A 23,873-nucleotide genomic window follows, 5' to 3' on the forward strand; every position below is an offset into this window, starting at 1 on the left:
GGAAATTCGGCTTGCGGTAATGAAAAGGAGGCTTGCGGTCATGTTACCTCTATGCCACACTAGCACCTACAAGTTCTCTTCTCCTCTGCCTTTGGTGTAAAACGTATGCTGCTGGTCTCTAGACACATACATAAAACATCTATTCAAGATGATGGAGCGCCCACCTGCCACTGCATTAAGTTTTAGTTCATAAGAATGCATCTGACAGGGACTAGAAAGAGAGAGCAGATTTCTCCTGTTTTGGCTTCCCTTCATTGGCTTCCTGTTAAATCCAGAATTGAATTCAAAATCCTGCTCCTCACATACAAGGTCTTAAATAATCAGGCCCCATCTTATCTTAATGACCTTGTACTACCATATCACCCTATTAGAGCACTTCGCTCTCGCTCTGCAGGCCTACTTGTTGTTCCTAGAGTATTTAAAAGTAGAATGGGAGGGAGAGCCTTCAGTTTTCAGGCCCCTCTTCTGTGGAACCAGCTTCCAGTTTGGATTCAGGAGACAGACACTATCTCTACTTTTAGGATTAGGCTTCAAACTTTCCTTTTTGCTAAAGCATATAGTTAGGGCTGGACCAGGTGACCCTGAATCCTCCCTTAGTTATGCTGCAATAGACGTAGGCTGCCGGGGGATTCCCATGATGCATTGAGTTTTTCCTTTCCAGCCACCTTTCTCACTCACTATGTATTAACAGACCTCTCTGTATTGAATCATATCTGTTATTAATCTCTGTCTCTCTTCCACAGCATGTCTTTTATCCTGTCTTCCTTCTCTCACCCCAACCGGTCGCAGCAGATGGCCCCGCCCCTCCCTGAGCCTGGTTCTGTCGGAGGTTACTTCCTGTTAAAAGGGAGTTTTTCCTTCCCACTGTCGCCAAAGTGCTTGCTCATAGGGGGTCATATGATTGTTGGGTTTTTCTCTGTATCTATGAAGCGCCTTGAGGCGACTTTTGTTGTGATTTGGCGCTACATAAATAAAATTGAATTGAATTGAAATGAATCTGTTTATTGGAACATGTCAATGCAATAACTATATTCGTTAGCGCAACACTATTTTTTTCTATTAAGCTACTTGTGTGTTTCATATATGTTTCAATGTTAGCTAATAGGTGTCACCACTGTTTTGACAATAAGGAGGCTTTTGACTTTTTCCCCACACTGCAGGTTTATTGACCCATCCATCAAAAATACGTGAAACTGTCTGTACATTTTTACACTTTCATGTTGGCAACAGTGTGAGGAGCAAGTTTACAGTCAATAGCTAATTAACCAAATTTAAAGATAATCCCGGCTGAAGACACTTCTATGTTGGCTTCACTTTTTATACCTGGATGCTATGTCCGTTTTTATATACAGTCTAAAATTAAGTTTAAAGTGCTGAGATCAAATGACATAAGCAAAACATTGTGTTGTCATGGATACGTTAAGGGTTAGGTAACACTGTGGCTGGCAGACTGTCTGAAAGAAGTCTGACTGTGTGTGCATGTGTGCGTATGTGTGTGTGTGTGTGGTACCATCTCCAGCTCCTCTACCCGCAGCTGTTTACGACATTTCAGAGACACCCTCTGCTCCCTGGCCTCCTGCAGCGTGTCATTCCTCACTGTGGTGCTGAGGCAGATGACAACATCCACTCTGCAGGGTCACACAGAGAGTCACTTATGTCCAATTAAATCAGTTAAAATGTTAAACTAAAGCTCAACCTCAAGGAGATTTTGCACTATTCTCATTGGTTAGCAGTCATAGAGTCTCACTTTTTCTTGATGTTTGGACACAAGCGCAGAACATCCTCCTTGCAGGCCATTTTGAACTTATAGGAAAACCGGAAATCCTTCATTTGAATCTGAGAGAGAAGCACAGGGATACTATGGTGATAGTATTATCCTTTTTTCGTTTTTACAATTATTTGCATTTATTTCATTCTTGTTGTCACTATTGTGTAACTCAAAAACAATATTCAAATATTAAAGCTTCTCTGAGTCTATCAGCTCTTTGAAGATAAAATTCAAAATCAAAGACAAGAACAACAAGAAAAAGAAACTGGTATCACAGAGTAAAGAGAGAAACAGAGACAGAAAACAGAATTTCATGATCACTCACCAGCTGGAAGTGTGTGACCCCAACTGCACATTTGTCATTCATCTCCTTCTGGTGTTTATTCTGAACCAAACACTCCATCAGATCACCTGTGTCGATCTGGTTATCAGCTACATCCTGCACACACAAATAACAATGCAAACATCCAAAATGTTTCTATTTCAAATTCAAATTCAAATTCAAATTTACTCAAGTTTACTACAAAAATTTACAAATTAACTTAGGAATTTACAGTAAAGAATGTGTAAATAGCAGAAGAGATTATAAAGATAAGGATTATAAATTATAGAATGTGTAAATAGCAGAAGAGATTATAAAGATAAGGATTATAAATTATAGAATGTGTAAATAGCAGAAGAGATTATAAAGATAAGGATTATAAATTATAGGAATTATAGGATTATAGGAAATGTGTGGTGACGTGTGTGAGAGTCCAGTCTTATAGTGACGTGTTTGGGAGAGTCCAGTTATTTACGTGACATTCAGGGACAACAACGCACAACACCACCACAGTGTCATTGTTCAGTGGAATAAATGAAAATACTCCGACTATACTCCGGAAAATAAATACACGGCTCAAAAAAACGTTCCTTCTTACACAAAAGAACAGATACTGATCCTGTTGATGGGTTAAGGACCTCCTACAGTCTTGTCCAGCTCTCTAAAGTAATTGTCTCTCTTCTGGATTAACAACCCTCTGAGCTATTAAACTAACCAGATCAATATTCTAGAGTTTTCACTGACTTGATGCTATAGTCTAAATAAAAAGTGTTCCTTTGATTATTTTAACGTGTATATTCTTGAGGAACCACACTGAATAACATTTATTTTAATGCAAGCAACAGAAAAGAATGCATTAGTGTTGGGCAACCCATGTGTAGGCATGAATACAGTAAAAAAACAAGACCAAAAGCACTGTGAGCAACTGAAACATATCTTTACGTACCCTGCAGATCTTTAGCATTTGAGGTTTGAAGACAAAATGTTTTAAAGTCTCTTTGACACAATGCCCACTCTACATAACTTCACAAACAGGCATGCAACAGGTTACCGCCACCACTTTTCCCTCACGTGTCCCAAGGTAAAGTCAAATATGCTCACGTGGCAGTGTGCCTGAATGACGGGCTCACAGGCTCTGATGAGGAGAGCGTCGATCTGGATGTCCTGAACAACGAAACAGACAGCAACGGGTCATAAATGTGAAGGTGAGACAAGAATCGCTTGTGTCAACACTGTTTCTCTAACAGCTCCTGCCTGTTTTCAGTTTAGCTTTGCTAACCTCTGACTCCAGCTCTGTCAGGTTGCCCACGACGTCCTTGCAGCCGGAAACTAAGTCCTCCAAATGATCCTGCAGACATTCCAGCTCCTGGACAGAGGCACACATTCAGCAGCAAGAACAAGAGCATTTCAACCATTACTGTGCGGCAGCCCCTAATGTGTGAACCTCTGCATCTATAGGCTGGTTTACATGTGAACTAGACTAGTCCCAGTATTTTCCAGCCACAGGATTTATGACACTGTGTGCACATCAAAGACCACAGGCTGCCAGAATGGCGTCAGAGAACTCTAACAGATATAAGCAGCAGTAACGGCCGCTGTGTGCTCACCTGTCCAGCATCTGTCTTCTCGCTGCACCACTTGCCGAGGTCAGTCATGCAGCGTTTCTGCAGCTCTGGGTCCAACTTCACATCCAGCGCCCTCTGGTGGAGAATCCTCTGAACTTCCACCTTACAGTCCCGAGATAACTGCAAACAAACACATACATCACTGGTCACAAGGTGAAACACACACCCATTCACAGTTTTCTTCTGTGAGGAGCAATGATGACGTGTGGATGTGTATTAAGTAGTTTAGTAAGTGCCAGGTTCTGATATATAATGAACATTATTGTCACAATCATTTGCCTTTTTTCCCCAACAGAACTGCACAGACCCTGCTGGCAGAGAACACCCTTTACAGGGTTTTATGTTTGTCGTTGTAGTTGGTTTGTTATTTGTTTTCTTACATTCTCAGTCTGCTCAGTTAGTCTCTCTCTGGTTGGGGCCTTACCCGGACTTCCAGTTTTTATCATTATCATGTTATTTTGGATGGAGGAAATGGATAGCTAGTTAATTAAATTAAATGAAATGTAGATTAAATGGGTTTCAAAGGGGTATAAATTGTAAGCTATATGTAGCTCACTAGATTAAAAGGGGGTATTATGCATGATTCACAGTTAAAAACATGGTTATCTTACACTGGGTGTTGATGTAGCCTCTCAGTTCATCGTCTACCTGATGCCTCTCACAAACAGAAGATTTAAACAGCGGTTGGTTGCTCTGAGATCACACAGAGCCGGCACTGTGCAAAAGTCCTGAGCCACCCCTCATTTCTTTGTATTTTGCATCCAAAGTGAGTTTCTTCTACTTTTTAAAAAAAAAAAAATGGTCCGGAGCAACAGTTCTCCAGCCTTTCAGAAGATCTTTGTTTGACTTCTGCTGCTTTTCCCCTCATTTTTCATCCAGTTTTTGTACAGTCTGTTTTCAGAGGACTGTTTTTACACCTAACTCCAGGGATGATGCAGTGTTCTGTCTATACAAAACAGACAACTTAGCAAGGGGCCAATTTGAAATTGTCTCGGAATGGTGTGACACGTGTCCCTCAAAAAGCTGAGGAAACTAGTGGCAGACCTAAAAAAATATCTACAACAGACAAACAATATAAGTAAGTCATGTCCTTAAACAAGGGGAAAAAACAGCAAAGCACCTGAGAGAACTGTCCACAAAGACTAGACTGACTGACTGAAGAAGGTGGCCATGAATTTCCATTTATGTTTATAATACTTTACTGGACCAGTTTCCCATTAACTATGTGAAGAAATAAGGGCTGCTCGAGGCTTTTGCATAGTACTCTATAGTAGCAGTCTGAACCCTGAGCTTGGGATTGTTTGTACTGATCTAATTTTTTGGGGAACTTTGGAACTATACAACACAAAATAAGGAAAACCATATGACCTGCACTAAAGTACTGTGTTGCAGCGCTACCTGGTGACCAAGAGATTAAAGCCCAGACTTGCTATACCAGCTAGGAAGCCAAAAAGAAATCCCCTCTGTCACCTTGTAAATCCTTATTTTCAATAATCTGTCATTTTCAGGAAATTTTGGGAGTGTGTGGGTGTGGTGTTGTCCTCTCCCTCTCCTCCTCCTTTTTCTTGCCCCTCCCCCTTGTCTCTCTTTGCCCCTGCCGTCTCCCTCAGGAAGCAGCTGCTGCTTGTCTGCCCTCGTTTATCACCAATTACCTTCCAGAGGTGATATAAGCCAGAGGTGTGGACTCGAGTCACATGACTTGGACTCGAGTCAGACTCGAGTCATTAATTTTATGACTTTAGACTTGACTTGAAAAAATGTTCTAAGACTTGTGACTTGACTTGGACTTTTACACCAATGACCTGGGACTTGAATTGGACTTGAACCGGTTTACTTGAAAAGACTTGATATTTCACCCCAAATATCAAATTTAACATGCATATTACATAGAGATTGAAAATGTGACGTCATTCAGGGGTAAAACCGCAAAGGATTCTGGGAACTCGTGGCAAGCGGTACTAGCGCACGCAGGCTTTCAATTGAAATCAGTCACACAGCGATAAAAAAGAAACACAAAAATGTCAAGAAGCTGTTGTATTATTACAAGCAAGTCTGACGCTGAACAGAAATTGTCGCGCTATGCTCCTTTGTTTATTGTGCATAAATAGGGAATTGTCCTGGCACAATATTGCGTTTCGCTTCTGTTATTACCATGGTACATTGACAAAAACATATACTTTTATTCACAGGGTAAAACAGGTTTTTTGTATCACTAATTGCCCAGTACGATTACAGCATACAATATTATTGTCACTGCTACATTTCTGTGATGCGTACCAGAAATTATTTCCACTGCTAATTAATTACCATTGAGCTCAAAGGTCCTATTAATAAACGGTTAACGAATGTGTATTTATGAAGACGATTTGTGAGACTGGTAAACTTATGATACGTACGATGGTCTTTCGTTGTACACGGTGCATTTCAAGGTCCTGCACCCATCCGTCGGTAAACTGTACCTGGGCTTGTTGCAGTGACCTGAAGTTACTATCGTGCCAAACTAGGTATCCCCGACAGAATTTGTTTCCCCTGCGTCGGGAGCACACGCTGGACTGTCCAAATCACGGACAAACAGTATCCCGCATTGTTGATTTTTAGTTTACAAACACTTCTTATAATGACTAACTACTCCTGACATTTTTGAGATCTTAGCTCTTTATACAACGAAGTTATAGTGGGATACAAATAATATCAGGCTGGTCCTGCCACAATTTGTTCCCCCTGTGTAAATCACGGACAAACAGTATCCCACATTGCTGATTTTTCGTTCACAAACACTTCTTATTATGACGCATTTCTCCTGAAACTTTGGAGGATTTAGCTCTTTATATAATAAAGTTACAGGGGAATAAAAATAGTTATTAGCCAAAATGTTTATGGTTTATTAAAATAATCCCATCTGATACCCCGTGAGCAATAAATATATAATTCTCTGTTGTAACCCTCAAACTGAATGGTAATGTAATGATACTAATTTTTCACAAAATGAAAACATCAGTACTTCCTGCGTGTTCCCAGCACAGGGGAAACAAATTCTGTCGGGGATACCTACTTTGGCACGACACCGGTCCTACAACCGCATCCAAGAATAACATGCAGCTTATCTCAGAACTGTCGGTGAAAATTATTCTTGGAGCTAGGTTTAATTGAGCTGCATTTTAAAGAGGTGCAATTTCACAATTTGTGTATATTTTCTAAGTTCACTATTTGGTCATGTGTTGAGAAAAACACAGATTTAAAAATTACATGGTCTAATATTTACATTTAGCATAACTGCAACATTCTTTTTTCGTTTTTTTTTTTTTTTTTTTTTTTTATAAAGACTCGAAAGGACTTGAAATTCAAAATTTCAGACTTGTGACTTGACTCGGACTTTTACACCAGTGACTTGAGACTCGACTCTGACTTGCCTGACATTACTTGAGACTTACTTGAGACTTGCAAAACAATGACTTGGTCCCACCTCTGATATAAGCTGGAGGAGAGCAGCGCGCTGGGTGGGAGAGGCTTCTGGTGGATTTCTGCTGTGTGGGGCTGCACGAGGTGTTGGAAAGGGCTCGGTGTGTGTGTGTGTGTGTGTGTGTGTGTGTGTTTGACCAGCCCACTGTGCGTGGTGAGTGTGAGTAGCTCTCAACTGAGCAGTTGAAAAATCTATAAAAACCTGAATTCTCCTGGTTACTCATGTACTGATTTACAATAACACAGCCTGCATTGATTGAGGTCACCATCCCCATTCACCGCAGACTCTGAATGTACCACGACGCATTACTAACCTCGAGTGGCTTTTTATCTCTGTGGCACGTTTCATGCTGCCTACAGTAAAACTATCACGAAGCAGAACTTTTCTCCATTTGTAGAAAAAACGCATCATTCATGACAGCATTTTCAAGACAGCATTTTCAAGACAGTGCTTTCAACCATGAGCCAATCTGGATGCACTGCTTTTAAAACACGAGGGAAGTTAAATCATCACAACATGGACTGAATTTGAAGCACGATTTGAAGCATTTTCTTTTGCGCCAAGTTACTTTTCAACTGCTGTTTTTTCATTATTTTTTTAAACTGATTAATTTTCATGACAAATATTGATCTTTAGTGTTTATCTGTTTAGTGGCACCACTTGTTTTACTGCAGCTGCTCAACAGTTTCAAGTTTTAATCCAAGCGTGTTTAGCTTGCCAAATGACTGTGCATTTACACACGTAGTAAAGGCTCTTTTGTGTGGATGTGTGAAACAGCTAAAATGTCCCACCTTTCTGAACTGGCGCTCACACTGAAGGTTTGTGACACATGCATACACCATGATTACTGAGACCATATAATTATATCAAATCAAGCTGTCAAGGGTCTTCTTTATAATCAGTATAATTACTCAAAATCAGGGCGAAGTGGATTTCCAACTCATTAATTTTTTGGAAAGAGAGAAAGTGATTATACAGATTTCAAAACCAAGCAGAGCAGTCAGGGTTCATCATTTGAACTACTGAACCTGTGACTTAGAAGAAGGGTACAAGCCAGCACTTCAGTAGCAATTTGTGTCATGAGAGTGAACAACTAAACTGAATCCTGCTCCTAGATTAGCTTTCATAGTTTCATGATGGATTTTAAAATGTGCTCTTGTCCTCTGAAGGACTTGCTTTTACCATCTATATACCAAAATTAAGAGCACTTTTGCATTAGTTTGGGTGTCTTTTAATTTTAGGTTCCTGTAGCGTCGGCAAGATGCTTAAGACCAAAAGTTCCAGATACTTTTCATAACTTAATGCAGACACATCATTCACACTTTTAAACATTTGAAGTTCCATAGAAGTAAAGTTTGACATTAGACTGACTCTGATCATGCCCCGAGTTGTTCTAGCGCCACCACGGAGTTAACAGTTTGATTCAGCCTCGCTCCAACCATCACCATTACAATCATCATCGAGTTAACTCCTCACCAGGATCAGTACGAACTGATTTAGGTAAAATCAGAGTTCTTACCTGCTTTTCAGATTTCGCCTGTTAAATTTAAAAAACAGAGTTATGCTTGCTGCTATGACCAAATATAACCCTGAACCAACCAAAATATTATACCTAAACAGCTTAGTGCGGTCTAAAGTGTTTGCTTCTGCTGTCAACATACCCGTCTTCCCTGCTCCTCTGTGCGGTAGGCATGGCGATAGAGGCAGGAAAAGACAGCACCCGGTGGCATCACCTCGTTGGTCTCGTTCCAGCCGTGTGTGTGGCAGAGGCGGGCGGCGTCAGCCTGACATTTCTTATAAAGGATGGGGTCCAGTCTGGAAGACAAAAACTTAATGGATACTAAAACACACCCACAAAACAGACCTCCTTCAAGTCCTGTTTCCTGCTGATTCAAGTCATTCTATTGTACAGTTTCAGCTGGTGTTTTTTTTCTTCATGTTACCCATCACTACTCCCAAAATCATCAGCCTGCCACATTTTCTGATACACTACATGGAAAAAGTTACTGGGCCACCTGCGCATTACACCTACAGGAGCTGCTTGGGCATGGAATCCCACACCACAAAGCTCCCAGCACTCAGTTTTTGCGCTGATGTTAATGCCAGAGGAGGTTTGCAATGCTACAGTTTTTTCCTTAGCAGAGCGTTGGCGGTTTTTACCCACTGTGCACCTTAGCACTCTTTACCTTACAATATGAAACAACTTGAGGTGAATACGGCTGTAATTTGGTCCATCCATCCATTCGCTTCCGCTTCTCCTTTTCAGGGTCGCGGGGGGCGCTGGAGCCTATCCCAGCTGTCATAGGGCGAGAGGCGGGGTACACCCTGGACAGGTCGCCAGTCTGTCGCAGGGCCAACACACAGGGACAGACAACCATTCGCGCTCACATTCACTCGCACATTCACACCTAATGGCAATTTCGATTTTCCAATTAACCTATCCCCACAAGCTGCATGTCTTTGGACAGTGGGAGGAAGCCGGAGTACCCAGAGGGAACCCACGCAAACACGGGGAGAACATGCAAACTCCACACAGAAAGACCCCGGCCTGATGTTGGAATTGAACTCAGGACCTTCCTGCTGTGCGGCAACAGTGCTAACCACCGTGCCACTGTGCTGTAATTTGGTGCTATATAAATTAAACTGAATTGAATTGAACTGGAACTGAATTGATAGGAAACAAATGCCACAAGTTGACTTGCTGCCATAGTGCACTTCACCCTATTAGAGAACCATGCTTGAATTCAATGAGCTGTAGAACAACGTCTTTTGCGTGCTGATGAAAAAAAGAGGCTAACTATCTAGCTGGACTTAATATAAACCAGGAAAACAAGCTTAAACACCAGAGAAAGTTCTACAGCTGAACAATGTCGATTTGTCGCATTCCCATCAGCATCAGCGGGCACACTCACTTCCAGTCTCTGGATATAAAATACTGAAGCTCTAACAGGCGGTGTTCACAGTCCTCCACCATCTTCTCTGTGTACAGATGCTCCATCAGGCATGACAGGATCCTGCACACCGACACACACAGACATACCAGCACATGAATCAGTGTTTACCAGGGAATCCGAAGAATGAAAAAAGGCAGATTTTGAAAGCAGGCGTCTTTCTCCTGCAGGTCTCTCTTGCTGTTTTAAGCCCCCTGTTTTAAACGTTAACAATTACATGTGATGCCTATGGGATAAACATATGCTGTTTTTTTGTTTTTATCAAACTCCAATCTCCCAGGTTAAAGTCCTACGTTTGAGCTATCGCCGCACTGTATCTTACCTGCGACATGGATATTTTCAGTCTTTCATGCTACAGTTTCTAAAGCCGAAAAGCAGAAGCCAGAGAAGGTGCAGTTGCAGGTGCAGTCTAGGCTCCCTCTAGACTACTTGAATTACAATATGCTGAATGGTAATTACGTAATTTTCAACACAGTGCGGCTCCCCTTAACTTTAAGCACATACGCGATTAAATCGTGGTCATGGTAATTAAGACTATTAATTTTAGCACTTGTGTCTGTTTTGGTTCCTTTTTTAATATTCTTATGATAAAAAAAAGCAGCGTGTCACTGTTGTACTCGGTCACGATAACAGCAGCAGTGAAAATATGAATGCTTATGTACTTATGTAAGTCTTAATAAAAACTACATTTAAAAAGTATCATCTGATTATCATTTAAAATTCCGATTAAGTTTAACCTGAAAGCAGTTGCATGTGTGCACGTGTGTAACCAACTCACATTGGGTCTCCATTGCGGATGTGTTTGCAGGCAGTCTGGATAACGGACTCGCAGGCCTCGTTGAGAGCCCGGTCGATCCGATAGTCGCCTCCTGGATCAGCAGACTGGATCAGAGTCTGAAGCTGCAGTGAGGAAAAATAATATTCAAATATTCAGGAAATAAATTTGATGGCAAGAAGCTGGATTTTATTTATTTGTCATTATTTTATTGACAACCTATCAACCCCCAGTAACTGCAAATCTGATCAAACAAAATTCTGCCCGACATGACATGACAACTCAGAGTACCGGTCACAGTGTCTGCTGTTTGTGAAGTATTTAGCCAATACAAAATCTGAATGTTCTTCACTGACAACAACATTTTTGATAACTAAATTTGCAGTTTTATTTCATGATGACTGATTGAATGAAGGACTGATTATTTCATGCAATGGTCTTACAGCGTTCTGGCAGACGCTGTCCATGGCATTGCTCCGGTCACCACGACCGATTCTCATCAGACAGTGCAGTGTGCGGCCTTTGCGGTGCAGGCCGGAGCACTGGGCCTCGATCTCCGTCCGGCAGTGAAGCACGATCTCCGGACTGAGAGAGAAATCCTCCATCAGCATCCGCCGGTAGTCCAGCATCTCCCCCTGGCATTCTCCGCTGACCGGATGCCCTGCGTAGCACAAGAACCACCTATTACTAACACGATTAACAATGAATGCACATGAAATGTAGATAACTTCACACCCTATTCATTATGTTTGCAATTATATTTATAAAAAAAGAAATACTCTTTACTTAAAGCTGTATTCATTTACTTTTTGGCTACTCTGGGATTTCAAGGTCTCATTTAACAATATATTCCAAATAAATTCTATATAGAGTTTAAGTCCACCACATAAGGGTTAAGTCCAATCTTTACTCTAAGTTATATTTTGGTGTCCTCCTTTGTTCACCATCTTCTAGCTTTGTCAATCTAGTGTTAGATACAGGAGATTGATATTAAGAAGATTTTTGCAACCCTGAGTTAATGACCAGTTTTTCTCTAAACACCCCCCCACCACCAACAACAACACCACCACCACTGACCACGGTGTACAGCAGCTTCAAGGCATAGGAGCAGGTATGACAGTCGGGCTTCACGGGCACGCGGCAGGCTGGTGTCCAGGCTGCAGCGCTGCTTCCTCAGGTCCAGCTTGCAGGCTTTAGCTAACGAGTAACTAACTCTGTAGTCCTGAGAGATGAGCTTCTGACGAGTGGTGAGAGCATCACGGCACTTTGAAGGCGAAGGAGGGGAGAAAGGTTATTAGAGACCAAACAAATTCACTAAAGTTTACTCAAAAGCCCTACAGAGTTTCATCAATCACGATCGTGCAGCCCTGTCAGCCACGCCGAGGAACAAGATGAATAAATGAGATGGTTGTACCTTTTCCGACATGGCCTCTTCAAACTTGTGATTGAACAGACACTTGTAGACTTTCCCTTCTCCTGCCTGAATCTGTGGAGAAAAGTAGAAAAGCGTTTCCGCTCTGAGATGTTAAAGGGATTTGCCAGCCCCACACAGCTTGTGTTTCTACAGTTGGAAACCAAGAGAAACCAGTTCATGTATAATTTCCATATTTTCTGAATGCATTAACTGTTTGTGTCTGATCACCGGAAGCATGAACATCATGCAAGCAGCGGTAGAGCCTCCTTACGTTCTGGCAGAACCTCTCGCGGTCGTCTCGGCAGGAGAAGTAAAGGTGTCTGTCGAGGTGAAAGTCATCTGAGGAAAGTTCCGCCACCCGCAGGATCGCTTTCTGACACTCCTCTTTGATTGGATGAGCATGATCCTGTTGCTCCACCTCCCTCACTAACGCCTTCTCGAGACAAGCGATCACTTCACCCTGGGAGTGAATGTCCTGTAAAGAGACATCAGGGATTCAGAGAGAGGGCAATGACACTCTGAATATGCTGATGATCTATAGGCATGGTGTCATAATGTAGTGGTTTACACATTCCATTGGCAAGCAAACGGTTGCTGGTTTGATTCCAGCTGGCTTACAAAATTCTTGCAGACCAAAGAGTGGGTTGACTTTCTCTTCCATATAACGAGAAAGAAATTAATGGGATTTGCAAAAACTTCCAACTATATTTTACCAAATGGAACTTAACAGGACACAATGTAACGTGGGTACAGTACAAGACTCGACACTATTTATATGTTTGAAAATAACAGTAACAAGTGTTGCAAGTGCATAAATGCTAAAAATCTTAGGGTTAGTTTAGCCCGTTTCCTGGGGGTTACTAGGCAACATGATTACAATATAATATGTAATATTGATAAGAACCTTTGTAGGCCTAAGATGTACTTGTGTGCCAATTGTGGACTGTGTAGGAGGACATCATATACAAATGGAGATTTTGTGTATTATAATAAGCACTAAATAGCCTGCACTTGCCACTTGGAGAGGTGGGTTTCCTCTGGTTACGCCACCTTATTATTTTTGTCGTTTAACCCGAAAAGCCTGTAAATGAACCTTTCCTGATTTATGGACTCCATTTTATGATTTATTAACTTCTGCATATATTTGCACAGTCCTGACCTTGTGTCCTATGTTGATGCTGCCGCAGCGCAGGCTGTTGATATCTTCTTTGCATTTGTCCATGAAGCCACAGATCAACCTGTAGTCGCTGAAGATGATGCTGGTCATCTTGGTGATATACTGGTTACACTGGTACTCACTGATGTTAACACGGTGATCCACCAGGCAGGACACCAGGTAGCCCCTCCCTCGCTCCACCTCATTACACTCCTTTATCTGAAGGTGCAGAACATTTGACAGGTCAGAGGAGAGCAAAGGACAGACCTAGAACTTCCCTGTAGAGTCAAAGGCAGACTGACCTCAGTGATGGTGCTCTTACAAATCTCCATGGCCACAGATTCAAACTTTGGATCTGTGGTTAGATTGAGTTTGTAGTTCCACAGAAGCTGATTGAGGAAAAAAAAGTTAGGATTTCAATTACAATCGAATTTATATGTTAATTAGAAATGAAACATAGTGAACATGACTAAAAAAAAGCCAACTCATTAACTACAACTAGTAGCAAAGAGTTTGTGGTGGTCGTATAAAGCATTGCATTTAATTAGATAATTTCTCTTCTTTATTTTTGGAGGAGGCACAACGGTTAAAAGTTTCTCTTGAGAAAGCAGCTTCTAAACTCACAAAGTTTCTTTGTGAATGTGATGTTGAAATAGTCCAAATCTAAGTAATCTACCCTGGACGATTTTACAAAAGAATAGTTTATTCAGAGAGAACTACGCCTCCCACGATCAGACAGTCCCCATCCTGAAGACTGATGATTTTTTTAAGGATTTTAATGACAGAAATAAGACCTTCCAATGTGCTCTTTTTATTGTTTTCTAATACTCTGTGTATCACTTTCTTATCAGAGGGGTTCCAGCTGCAGCATCCACAAACAACAGGTACTGAAAGTCGGTCCACCGAGAAAATAAGATAGAACAAGTGAGCGTGTGACATGTTAACTGCAGCCAGTGCTTTCCATGCTGTAATAAAGACAGTCCAAGTGCTCCATAAGCCTTGTGGTGTTTCATAAAACTGTCTGCTGTTAGCAGCCCTGAACTCTGAATATTGAAGGTTTATCATCCAGAAGGCACGGAGACGAGCTTTCGGAAGCTCTTAACGCAAAAAGAGGAGAAACTCCTAATTTAAAGTTAGATGGCATTGATGTCAGTGACGGTCATCAGCTGGCAGTGTGGAAGCTGTGGGTTCTTCAAAGCTAGTATTTAGAGTGGGGAAGAGAATGTGAAACTACCTTGTTAAACAGAGAAGAGAGGATCTTAGGTTTATTCATGGTCAGCGGTCGCTGATAATTAGACTGCTTTATTTTAAATTCTCTAAATGTTTCCAATAATCTCTCCAATTGTACAGTGCATTAAAATATGCAGGTCTGTGACACTGCTCCAAAAAATATACTGAATTGAATTAGTATGCACAGACTGCTTTTTAGACAGATATTGTATTAGATTCTACATTTCTACTTGTTTACTATTTATGGACATATTAAGACATATTTCTAAGATAATATAATCCAGTTTACAGTAGTGGTTGTGGCCCTGAGTCAATAAACATACTAACATACTTGCATGCAGAACGTTTACCATGTTCACTCCTTTATATGCATTTTAATATTATATAAATATATTTCATGCAAGCAGTCATCTCATTGCACTTTATATTGTAAGGTAAAACCTCTAAAATATTAGAGAGAGAACTACAATGATCCCCTATAAGGAAAACAATTGGCTACAGTGGTGAGGAAGAACTTCCATTTATCAGGAAGAGATCTCTAGAATCAGGTTCAGGCAGGGGCAGACCTCTACCATGACTGATTAGGAGTGAGAGGAAAGAGCATACAGAAAAGTATAGAGTTAAGCAAATAGGACAAAACTAAAACCAATTATATCTGCAGTAGTTGGGGATGACATAAATGTTACAAATATTTGTTATGAATAAATTAAAGGCATAACGCAGTGATCACGAGACATGGATGGAAAAGAGTCCTCAGGTGACAAAGGTTCGTAAACTCAGCCAAAAATTTAAGTGTAAACTTTTCAGCAGTTGGTACATCACAGCTGTGTGTGTTAGGATGTTCTGTCAACCTTTGAAATTACATATTTCAATATGTTTGGTTTAAATTCTTTAACAGCAGGGGCAAATAACAGTAACTTTGACTTAAAAATCTGTCAGATGCAGTGAAATAATTCCAGCAGTCCAAGCAGGACAGGTATGTACCACCCTGCATATCCAAAAGGCTAATTATCACATTTGATTTCTTGGTGAGTTAACTTTAAGCCAAACAGACTTGGTTAAAATTTGGATTTGGCCTGACAGCATTAGCCGAGTATGAAGGCACGCCTCTGTTATATCTTTCTTTGTCTCACACTTGTACTGTTTGATTAAAAAGTTCTGCGTGAATTTGTGTGTTTTAAAACAAATACTCACATGGTTGCAGTCAGGAGCAATATCAATTTCCTACAGAAAGACAAAAAGAGGGAGAAATGTGAATCTTCAATTCAATTCAATTTTATTTATATAGCGCCAAATCACAACAACAGTCGCCTCAAGGCGCTTCAGTAGATTTAAACATCTTTCAACACTCTAGTTTAATCCATGCTTCCATCAGAGAGACACAAATAGTCATTTGTGCTTTAAGGGCTACCTTGGTATTTTTACTGCCATATTTTGTCAACATGCTGCAACAATGAGATTTCCAAGTTTGGCAACATCCTAACCTAAACACGCATCGGAACCAAAAACCAACTCTGACAAACTCCAACTTTCAAGCAGCACCATAGCCAGAGATAAAAGGAAAAAGTTCCAGCACCTGCTTGTATTTCTTTGTGCACTGGTTGAACAAACTAGATATAATAAGATAGTAAGTGTGTTCAGAGGTATCGGAAGGTTTTTTGTTTTATTAGTTATATGTACCGTATTTCCCGGACTACAAAGCGCACCTGAATATTAGCCGCACAAGCTAAAATCAGGGGAAAATCCTGTTTTGTACATACATTAGCCGCACCTGACCAAAAGCCGCAGGTGTTTCAATGTTGACTTATCATATGTAAGAGAATATACACAAAGCGAATTGTCAGGAAAGAGATGGCTGTTTGGAGACACACCCCTTTTATTAATATTTTGAAAAACAAGTTATGGGTACATATTTGCATAACTTTTTAGGTATATGTACAAGTAGCGGTAATTACAAGTACGAAACATGTACTGTGCTTCATAAATGAGTAACAAATGTAGTACATAACAATAACCTACAGCACACCAGAAAAATAGATTCAGACTACCTTTTAGGCTCAGGTGCAGTGACACGGCTTTAACAAGAAGAAAAGTCAGTCATTCACCATCTTCCTCTTCTTCCTGCGCACTAAAACCACCAAAGTCCTTTTCTCCAGTGTCGGAGACGAACAGGTTCAGGGTGGCTTCGTCATCCACTCTCAGCTTCTTTCCTTCGTTGTCACTTTCAAAACCAAAGAAATCCTCGTTGTCAGTGTCAGAGTCGAACACCCTCAGAAGGGCCGTGGCGGTGTCCTCCTCTCCATCATGCAACAGTCCAGCCCTTTGAAATCCGTTGGTGATCGTGGATGTTTTCACACTTTTCCACGCTGTCAGAATCCACCGGTGGAATTGAGCATAACTTGCTTTTCGCAAGTTTATCGCCGCTCGTCATCCACGACTCCCGCTGAACACATAGCGCTACTTTGAAGTTTGTTTTTCGTGCTACTTGTACAGCACTATGTTGCCTGGCGGATGGACATGTGACCAACATACCACTCTTGAACCCCGATACTGTGTGTCTGATCATATGCCCTTCCGCCAGGCAACGTAGTGCCGTACAACAGCGGAACAAACAAAACAAATCGTCTTACGATATGACAAAAATCATGGACAATCCATAGAAAAGCCGCACCTGACTAAAAGCCGCAGGGTTCAAAGCTGGTGCAAAAAGTAGCGGCTTATAGCCCGACAATTACGGTATATGCTGAACCTACTGCAGCATGCATTGGTTAATAAACCAACAACAAGACTCAGCAAAGGCACGGTTAGTTACACTGAAACCCTTTAAAACTGTTGAGCTTGTTGGCAAGCAGTCCATTTTCCTAAGGCCATGTGAGTATAGGCAGAGTTTCCAGTTAAATGTTGCTAATTTTCATTATATGACGATTGTTAAGACTGATTTTAAATCACCAAGATTTGGTCATTTAAAAATCTGATATACTGGGCAACGCTTTTTTCATTCAGACACATAAAAACAGATTTCCCTAAAATTTGTTTATGCACAGTTATTTAAATTCAAATTTTATTTGTCACGTACACAGTCATACACAGTACGATATGTAGTGAAATGCTTGGACAACTGCTCGTGACCTAAAGAAAACAAAAAAGGAAAAGGCTATGAATAAGATAGGAAATAAATATGAAAAATTAAAAAGGGTAAATTTAACTAGGAAGGAATAAAATATAAATTAAGGTTAAAAATGAAATAACTGTACAACACAAATTAGAATGAAAGGTAAATTTAACTGGGAAGAATAAGATAAATATATAAATTAAAGTTGAAAATAAAATAACTGTACAACAAAATACACAATACACAATATAGAACTATATAAGAATGTATGAAGAAATCTAAATATAAATAAATATATACACAATAACAGCAGCTGTACAAGTATTAACCGGAAATGAAGAATATAGTGACCAGTGTTGTGCAAAACCAAAGTCCAGAAAGTCCAGTGTGTGTGTAAGAACCATATGTGTGGGTCAGTACTGTGTGGTGGTGTGATTGAGAGACCGTATTGCCTGCGGGAAGAAGCTCCTCCTCAGTCTCTCTGTGTTGGTCTTCAGGGAGCGGAATCGCTTTCCTGACCTCAACAGAGAGAACAGTCTGTTGTTGGGATGGCTGAGGTCCTTCACGATCTTCCTGGCCTTGGTCCAGCACCGCCTGCTGTAGATTGAGTGCAGGTCAGGGAGCTCGGAGCGGATGGTGCGCTCAGCTGACCGCACAACCCTCTGTAGAGCTCGTCTGTCCTGCATGGTGCTGTTCCCGAACCAGGTTAAGATGTTTCCCGCCAGGATGCTCTCTATGGTGCACGAGTAAAAGTTCCTGAGCACCTTGGAGGGCAGTTGGAAGTCTCTCAAGCGTCTGAGGTGGTAGAGACGCTGTCGGGCCTTTTTCACCACGGTGTTGATGTGACAGGACCATGACAGGTCCTGCATGATGTGAACTCCGAGGTATTTGAAGCTGTCCACTCTCTCCACTGGGCACTCGTTGATGACGGGGGTCTGGTAGTTCCTCTCCTGCTTAGTGCTGAAGTCCACTATCAGCTCCTTTGTCTTACTGACGTTTAGAAGGAGGTTGTTCCTCTGGCACCACTTCTCCAGATTCCTAATCTCCTTCAGGTAGGCCGTCTCGTTGTTATCAGAGATCAGGCCCACCACGACGGTGTCGTCAGCAAACTTGATGATGGTGGTGGAGCTGGTAGTGGCCACACAGTCATATGTGTACAAAGAGTACAGCAGGGGGCTCAGAACACACCCCTGGGGGGCTCCAGTGCTGAGAGTGGTGGAGGCTGAGACATGTCCGCCCATCCTTACTGCCTGTGGTCTGCCAGTTAGGAAGTTGGAGATCCACTGACACATAGATGAGCTGAGTCCCAGATGCTCCAGCTTGGTGGTGAGTGTGGAGGGAATTATGGTGTTAAATGCAGAGCTGTAGTCTATGAAGAGCATTTTAACATAATTCCCCCTTCTAGTGTCCAAGTGAGTGAGTGATGTGTGGAGGAGATGAGAGATGGCATCGTCTGTGGAACGATTTGGACGGTAAGCGAACTGTAGTGGGTCCAGTGTGTCTGGTAGTGAAGAAATGATGAAGTCTCTGACCAGGCGTTCAAAGCACTTCATCACTACTGAGGTGAGGGCTACAGGGCGATAGTCATTGAGAGAAGCAGGGTGGGGTTTCTTCGGGACAGGAACAATGATGGACTCTTTGAAGCATGTGGGGATCACCGACTGAGATAAAGAGATGTTGAATATCTCAGTGAACACAGGAGCTAGCTGGTATGCGCAGTCTCTTAGGATACGACCTGGGATGCCGTCTGGTCCTGCTGCTTTCCTGGTGTTCACTCTCTTGAAGGCTCTCCTTACTTCATGCTCGGAGATGACGAGCACGTTTCCGGTGCTGGCAGTATCTTCCTGTCTGCAGCCGTTAGCGCCGCTAACACTAGCATTGTTGGAGACCTTAGCTGCAGCCTCGAAGCGAGCATAGAAAGTGTTCAGCTCGTCTGCCAGAGTCACGGCCGCGTTCGTCATACCGGTTGTTGGTGCTTTATAGTCCGTTATTGTCCTTAGTCCCCGCCACAGGCTCCTAGAGTCACTCTGTTGGAGTTGTGACTCTAGTTTCCTCCCGTAGCGCTGCTTCGCCTCTTTCACCGCCCTCCGCACGTTATATGACGCGGCTTTGTACGGGTCCATGTCCCCCGTCATGAGTCCCGTGTTGTAGGCAGCGGTGCGGGATCTCAGAGCGTCGCGGATGGTTTTATCCACCCACGGCTTCTGGTTGGGAAACGTTGTGATAGTCTTTGTCTCCACGGTATCATCCGCTAGTTTCCCGATGAATCCCACAACCGCTTCCGTAAACACGTTGACGTCATCGTCGGAGCTGTTTCTGAACATGCCCCAGTCTGCGTCATCGAGTGCGTCCTGTAACGCGGCCACCGATTGATCCGTCCAGCGCGCGACCTTCCTCTGAACCGGAACTTCCTGTTTCAGCCTTTGTTTGTATTTTGGCATGAGGAAGATGGCGGCGTGATCAGATTTGCCAAACGGGGGGCGGGATTGTGCCTTGTAGCCGTCCTTGACCGTAGTGTAGCAGTGGTCCAGTGTCCTTTCACCCCTGGTGGGGCAGGTGATGTGTTGATAAAAGTTCGGCGCTGCGCGTTTGAGGTTGGCGCTATTAAAGTCCCCCGTCACAATAAGCGCAGCGTCCCGGTGTTGTGTCTGGTGCTGTGTGAGTGCCTCATGCAGCTCGCATAAGGCGGTGACCGTGTCCGCTTGTGGTGGAATATAAACGGCACTTACAATGACCGATGTAAATTCCCGAGGTAGATAAAAAGGACGACACATGATGGACAGTAGTTCCAGATTTGGTGTGCAGGAGCGTGTGAGAGGAACAACGTTCGCACTGTTGCACCAGTTGTTGTTCACCATTAAACACCCGCCGCCTCCCCTTGACTTCCCCGAGTCCCGTGTCCTGTCCATGCGGTGAACCGAGAAGAACTCGGCCGGCTGGATGGCGTGGTCCGGCACCGCTGGGTTCAGCCATGTCTCGGTGAAGCAGAGGAGATTGCAGTCCCGAATGTCTCTCTGGAACTTTATCCTGGCCCTGAGGTCGTCAAGCTTGTTCTCCAGTGACTAGACGTTGGCGAGCAGGATGCTAGGCAGAGGTGTGCGGTGTGCACGAGCTCTCAGCCTGTTCCTGACGCCGGCTCGCTTCCCTCTAGGCCGCCGCCGCCGCTTCCCTTTGTTCTCCCTCGAGATCTCACTCGGCCAGCTCGGATCCGGAGTTAAAAACTTCGAATTGTGAGTACATTGTATACCAATAGAAACAAGAGTGTCACTGTCATACCTAATGTACCCAATGGTGATGATTTTGCCGATTTAGAAACGCTGAAAACTAACTTAAAAAACAAAGACAAAGAAAAAGTGGTCGGAGCAGTCGTGACGGCAGCCGACCTCACCGGCGCCATCTTAGATATATATATATTAAGAATTTAAGATCGTTTTAATTAATATATGCATTTTTAAAATAAAGTTTGTTTTACTATCAAAAGTTGTTGACTACTGATTTACACTATGCTCAACTATGCTTGTGTTCATGGACTTGTAAACGTGTTTCCAATACAGAATAGCGCCCTCTGATAGAAAACTATGCAACATCAACACTCATAATATGGTTGAAGGGTGTTTCTCCCATTGCTTCTTTACTTTTAGTTATTGGCCATTATAAATGTTGGTCCCAATAAATCAACAAATAGATAATATTGGTTAATATATAGGCGGGTGCTAATAATTGGTATAGGTCAATTAAGTTGGTCAATATATACACTTAAGGAGCAAAGCTATATTTGTATTATCTTTTATTATCTTCACCCAATGTAGTTTAATGTTAGCATGACATCTAAGAAAAGATGGAACTGAACTATAAACAAACTGATTGGAAACTCGGGTAAATTTTGCTACTAGTAAGTAATGTGGCCTAAAAGCTAAATTTTCGCTTTTTGTAAAGTTACTTTGTACAATTTAGGACTTTTATCACAAGGTAGAATTCTTCTATCTGCATATAAAATTATTTAATGTTGCTATCTTGAAAGATGATTTTAAATGAATAAATCTGTGCTCTAGTAGCCACAAAAAGAGGTGGGCCAAGTACGATTTGCAGAAACGTTGAGCTAACACTAGCTTACATAATATCAACCCTATTTCAACTTCAGTCAGCCACTTTTCAGAACAATATACATAAGGCTTAGATAAACTATAGCATTTCATTTTTTGAAGTTCTGTTGCCTTAGTCAATTTAGATGGTGTTACACTTTTGTTCAACAAGGGTTTTTTTAACATCTCGGAAAAAAACATTTTTGTAAAACCAACCTCTGCAAAAATAAAGGAAAGCAGTGCAGACAAGAAATGTGCCTACTGACTCGCCTACTATGTAAAACCTAGACTCGTGCTCCATGGCTAAATCGAAGGTAGGATTTTAGTGCAACTGAGTGAGATGGAAAATACATAGAGTGCATTTTTGGAACTGTCCCTTTAGCTTCAGAAAGAACAGTTCAAAAATACCACCAACATTGCCCTAAAGCGCTGAGCAAAGTAATGTTTTTTTTCTCCAAAACGCAGCAGTTTAATATGAACAAAGCAGCAGAAGCTCTTCATAGACTCGCCCACAACATCCTTGACTATCAGACAAAAGCCAGCAGCAGAAGCTCTTCTTACATCTCCACATCACTTTGCTGTAAAAAGACATGAAAGCACTTTGTGATAACTCTGCTGCGCCCACGGGAACAGCGACAAAAGGCCTTCTTTTGATTTTAAACTCTCATTTCCACTAAATGCTTCAGACACAAAGAAATCAGTGTAATAAGGATACAGACCCTTGGTGGGTTCCCAAATTTAAAAAAAAAAAAAAAAAAAAAAAAAAAAAAAAAAAACTAGTGATACTATGAGTTATTAATTAATGAAGAGCTGATCCATTCACATCAAAGGCTTTTGAAAAAAAGACCATATTAAACAACTAGACTGATCAAACTGAAGTGGAAAGGATAATTGTGCCTTGGTAAGGGGCAGAGAGATAAAACAAATTGGGGCTGATGTGTTCCACTGAAGACTCTACATGTACAACTCTATACATGTTAAAAGTAGCCTGGCTTTTTCTGCGACTAAGTCATTGAAATAACTATACAGCAGAAACTACTCATGGAGATGGACACACCGAGAGATATCACTAATTCCTTAACGCAACTAAACTTTTAGAGATCTTTTTATGTGTCATTGCAATGCTTACAACTTGACACTAGGAGCCCCAAGAAGAGATGAGAACTTGTCAGTTTGGAACAAGCTTTATCTGTCATACAGATGGCCTCACATTTGACTCTAGAATATTACAGTGTACAAAAGGGTTCATGATCGACTTAATAACTGAAAGGTGCCTACGCATAAAAACACAAGCTTAAATCATCACACCTCCACCACCGAATAGGCTTTTGCCGTGTTAAACCATCCAAATTAATGTAAAGGAAATAGCAGTCTATCAGAGTTAGAGATACTTCATCATCAATTTAAACAGAAACAGTTTTAATTGTCCATTGTATTAATGACCCGCCTGGGGCTGTTTTTGTTTGACAGGACCAACGGTAGCCTCTTTCTCTGTGACTACATCAGCGTTTCCTTTAAATCCTGAACATTGCACTTAGGACAACGATGTTACTACGGTATAATCTTCTTCCATCGCCAAGAAGACAGCTGTGGCCAGCCCAAATGACTACAGGCCTGTTGCACTTACGCCTGTAGTGATGAAGTGCTTTGAGAGACTGGTCTGTCAGCACATCAGGGCCGGTCTGCCTCCCACTCTGGACCCCCACCAATTTGCCTACAGGACAAATCGTTCCACCGAGGACGCTATCACCATAGCGCTCCACACTGCGCTGAGTCACCTGGAGCACCGAGGAAGCTATGTGAGAATGCTCTTTCTGGACTTCAGCTCAGCATTCAATCATATCATCCCGGAGATCCTGGTCCAGAAACTGTCTCACCTGGGACTCTCCACCCCCATCTGCCTCTGGATCAAGGACTTCCTGACAAATAGACCACAGTCTGTCAGACTCGGCCCCCACCGGTCCAGCACCATCACACT

At 42.0% G+C, this 23,873-nt stretch overlaps 1 protein-coding gene across 1 annotated transcript in view; it reads right to left on the reverse strand.

The window, feature by feature from the left end:
• The window catches only part of LOC120729275 (Golgi apparatus protein 1-like), a 34,898-nt gene that overhangs the window by 4,819 nt on the left and 6,206 nt on the right, over positions 1 to 23,873 (reverse strand). Inside the window, exons 2-17 of the mRNA XM_040024803.1 lie at positions 15,896 to 15,925; positions 13,774 to 13,860; positions 13,475 to 13,690; positions 12,587 to 12,790; positions 12,316 to 12,387; positions 11,979 to 12,165; positions 11,345 to 11,562; positions 10,905 to 11,026; positions 10,088 to 10,189; positions 8,837 to 8,990; positions 3,698 to 3,835; positions 3,370 to 3,456; positions 3,192 to 3,254; positions 2,094 to 2,207; positions 1,748 to 1,836; positions 1,511 to 1,628 (exon numbers count right to left, since the gene is read on the reverse strand). Of these exons, the coding sequence (XP_039880737.1) occupies positions 1,511 to 1,628; positions 1,748 to 1,836; positions 2,094 to 2,207; positions 3,192 to 3,254; positions 3,370 to 3,456; positions 3,698 to 3,835; positions 8,837 to 8,990; positions 10,088 to 10,189; positions 10,905 to 11,026; positions 11,345 to 11,562; positions 11,979 to 12,165; positions 12,316 to 12,387; positions 12,587 to 12,790; positions 13,475 to 13,690; positions 13,774 to 13,860; positions 15,896 to 15,925 (2,001 nt within the window). The remainder of the gene's footprint in view (positions 1 to 1,510; positions 1,629 to 1,747; positions 1,837 to 2,093; positions 2,208 to 3,191; positions 3,255 to 3,369; positions 3,457 to 3,697; positions 3,836 to 8,836; positions 8,991 to 10,087; positions 10,190 to 10,904; positions 11,027 to 11,344; positions 11,563 to 11,978; positions 12,166 to 12,315; positions 12,388 to 12,586; positions 12,791 to 13,474; positions 13,691 to 13,773; positions 13,861 to 15,895; positions 15,926 to 23,873) is intronic.

This window comes from Simochromis diagramma, unplaced genomic scaffold, assembly GCF_900408965.1.
Source record: "Simochromis diagramma unplaced genomic scaffold, fSimDia1.1 OVJJ01000299.1, whole genome shotgun sequence".
NCBI lineage: Eukaryota > Metazoa > Chordata > Actinopteri > Cichliformes > Cichlidae > Simochromis > Simochromis diagramma.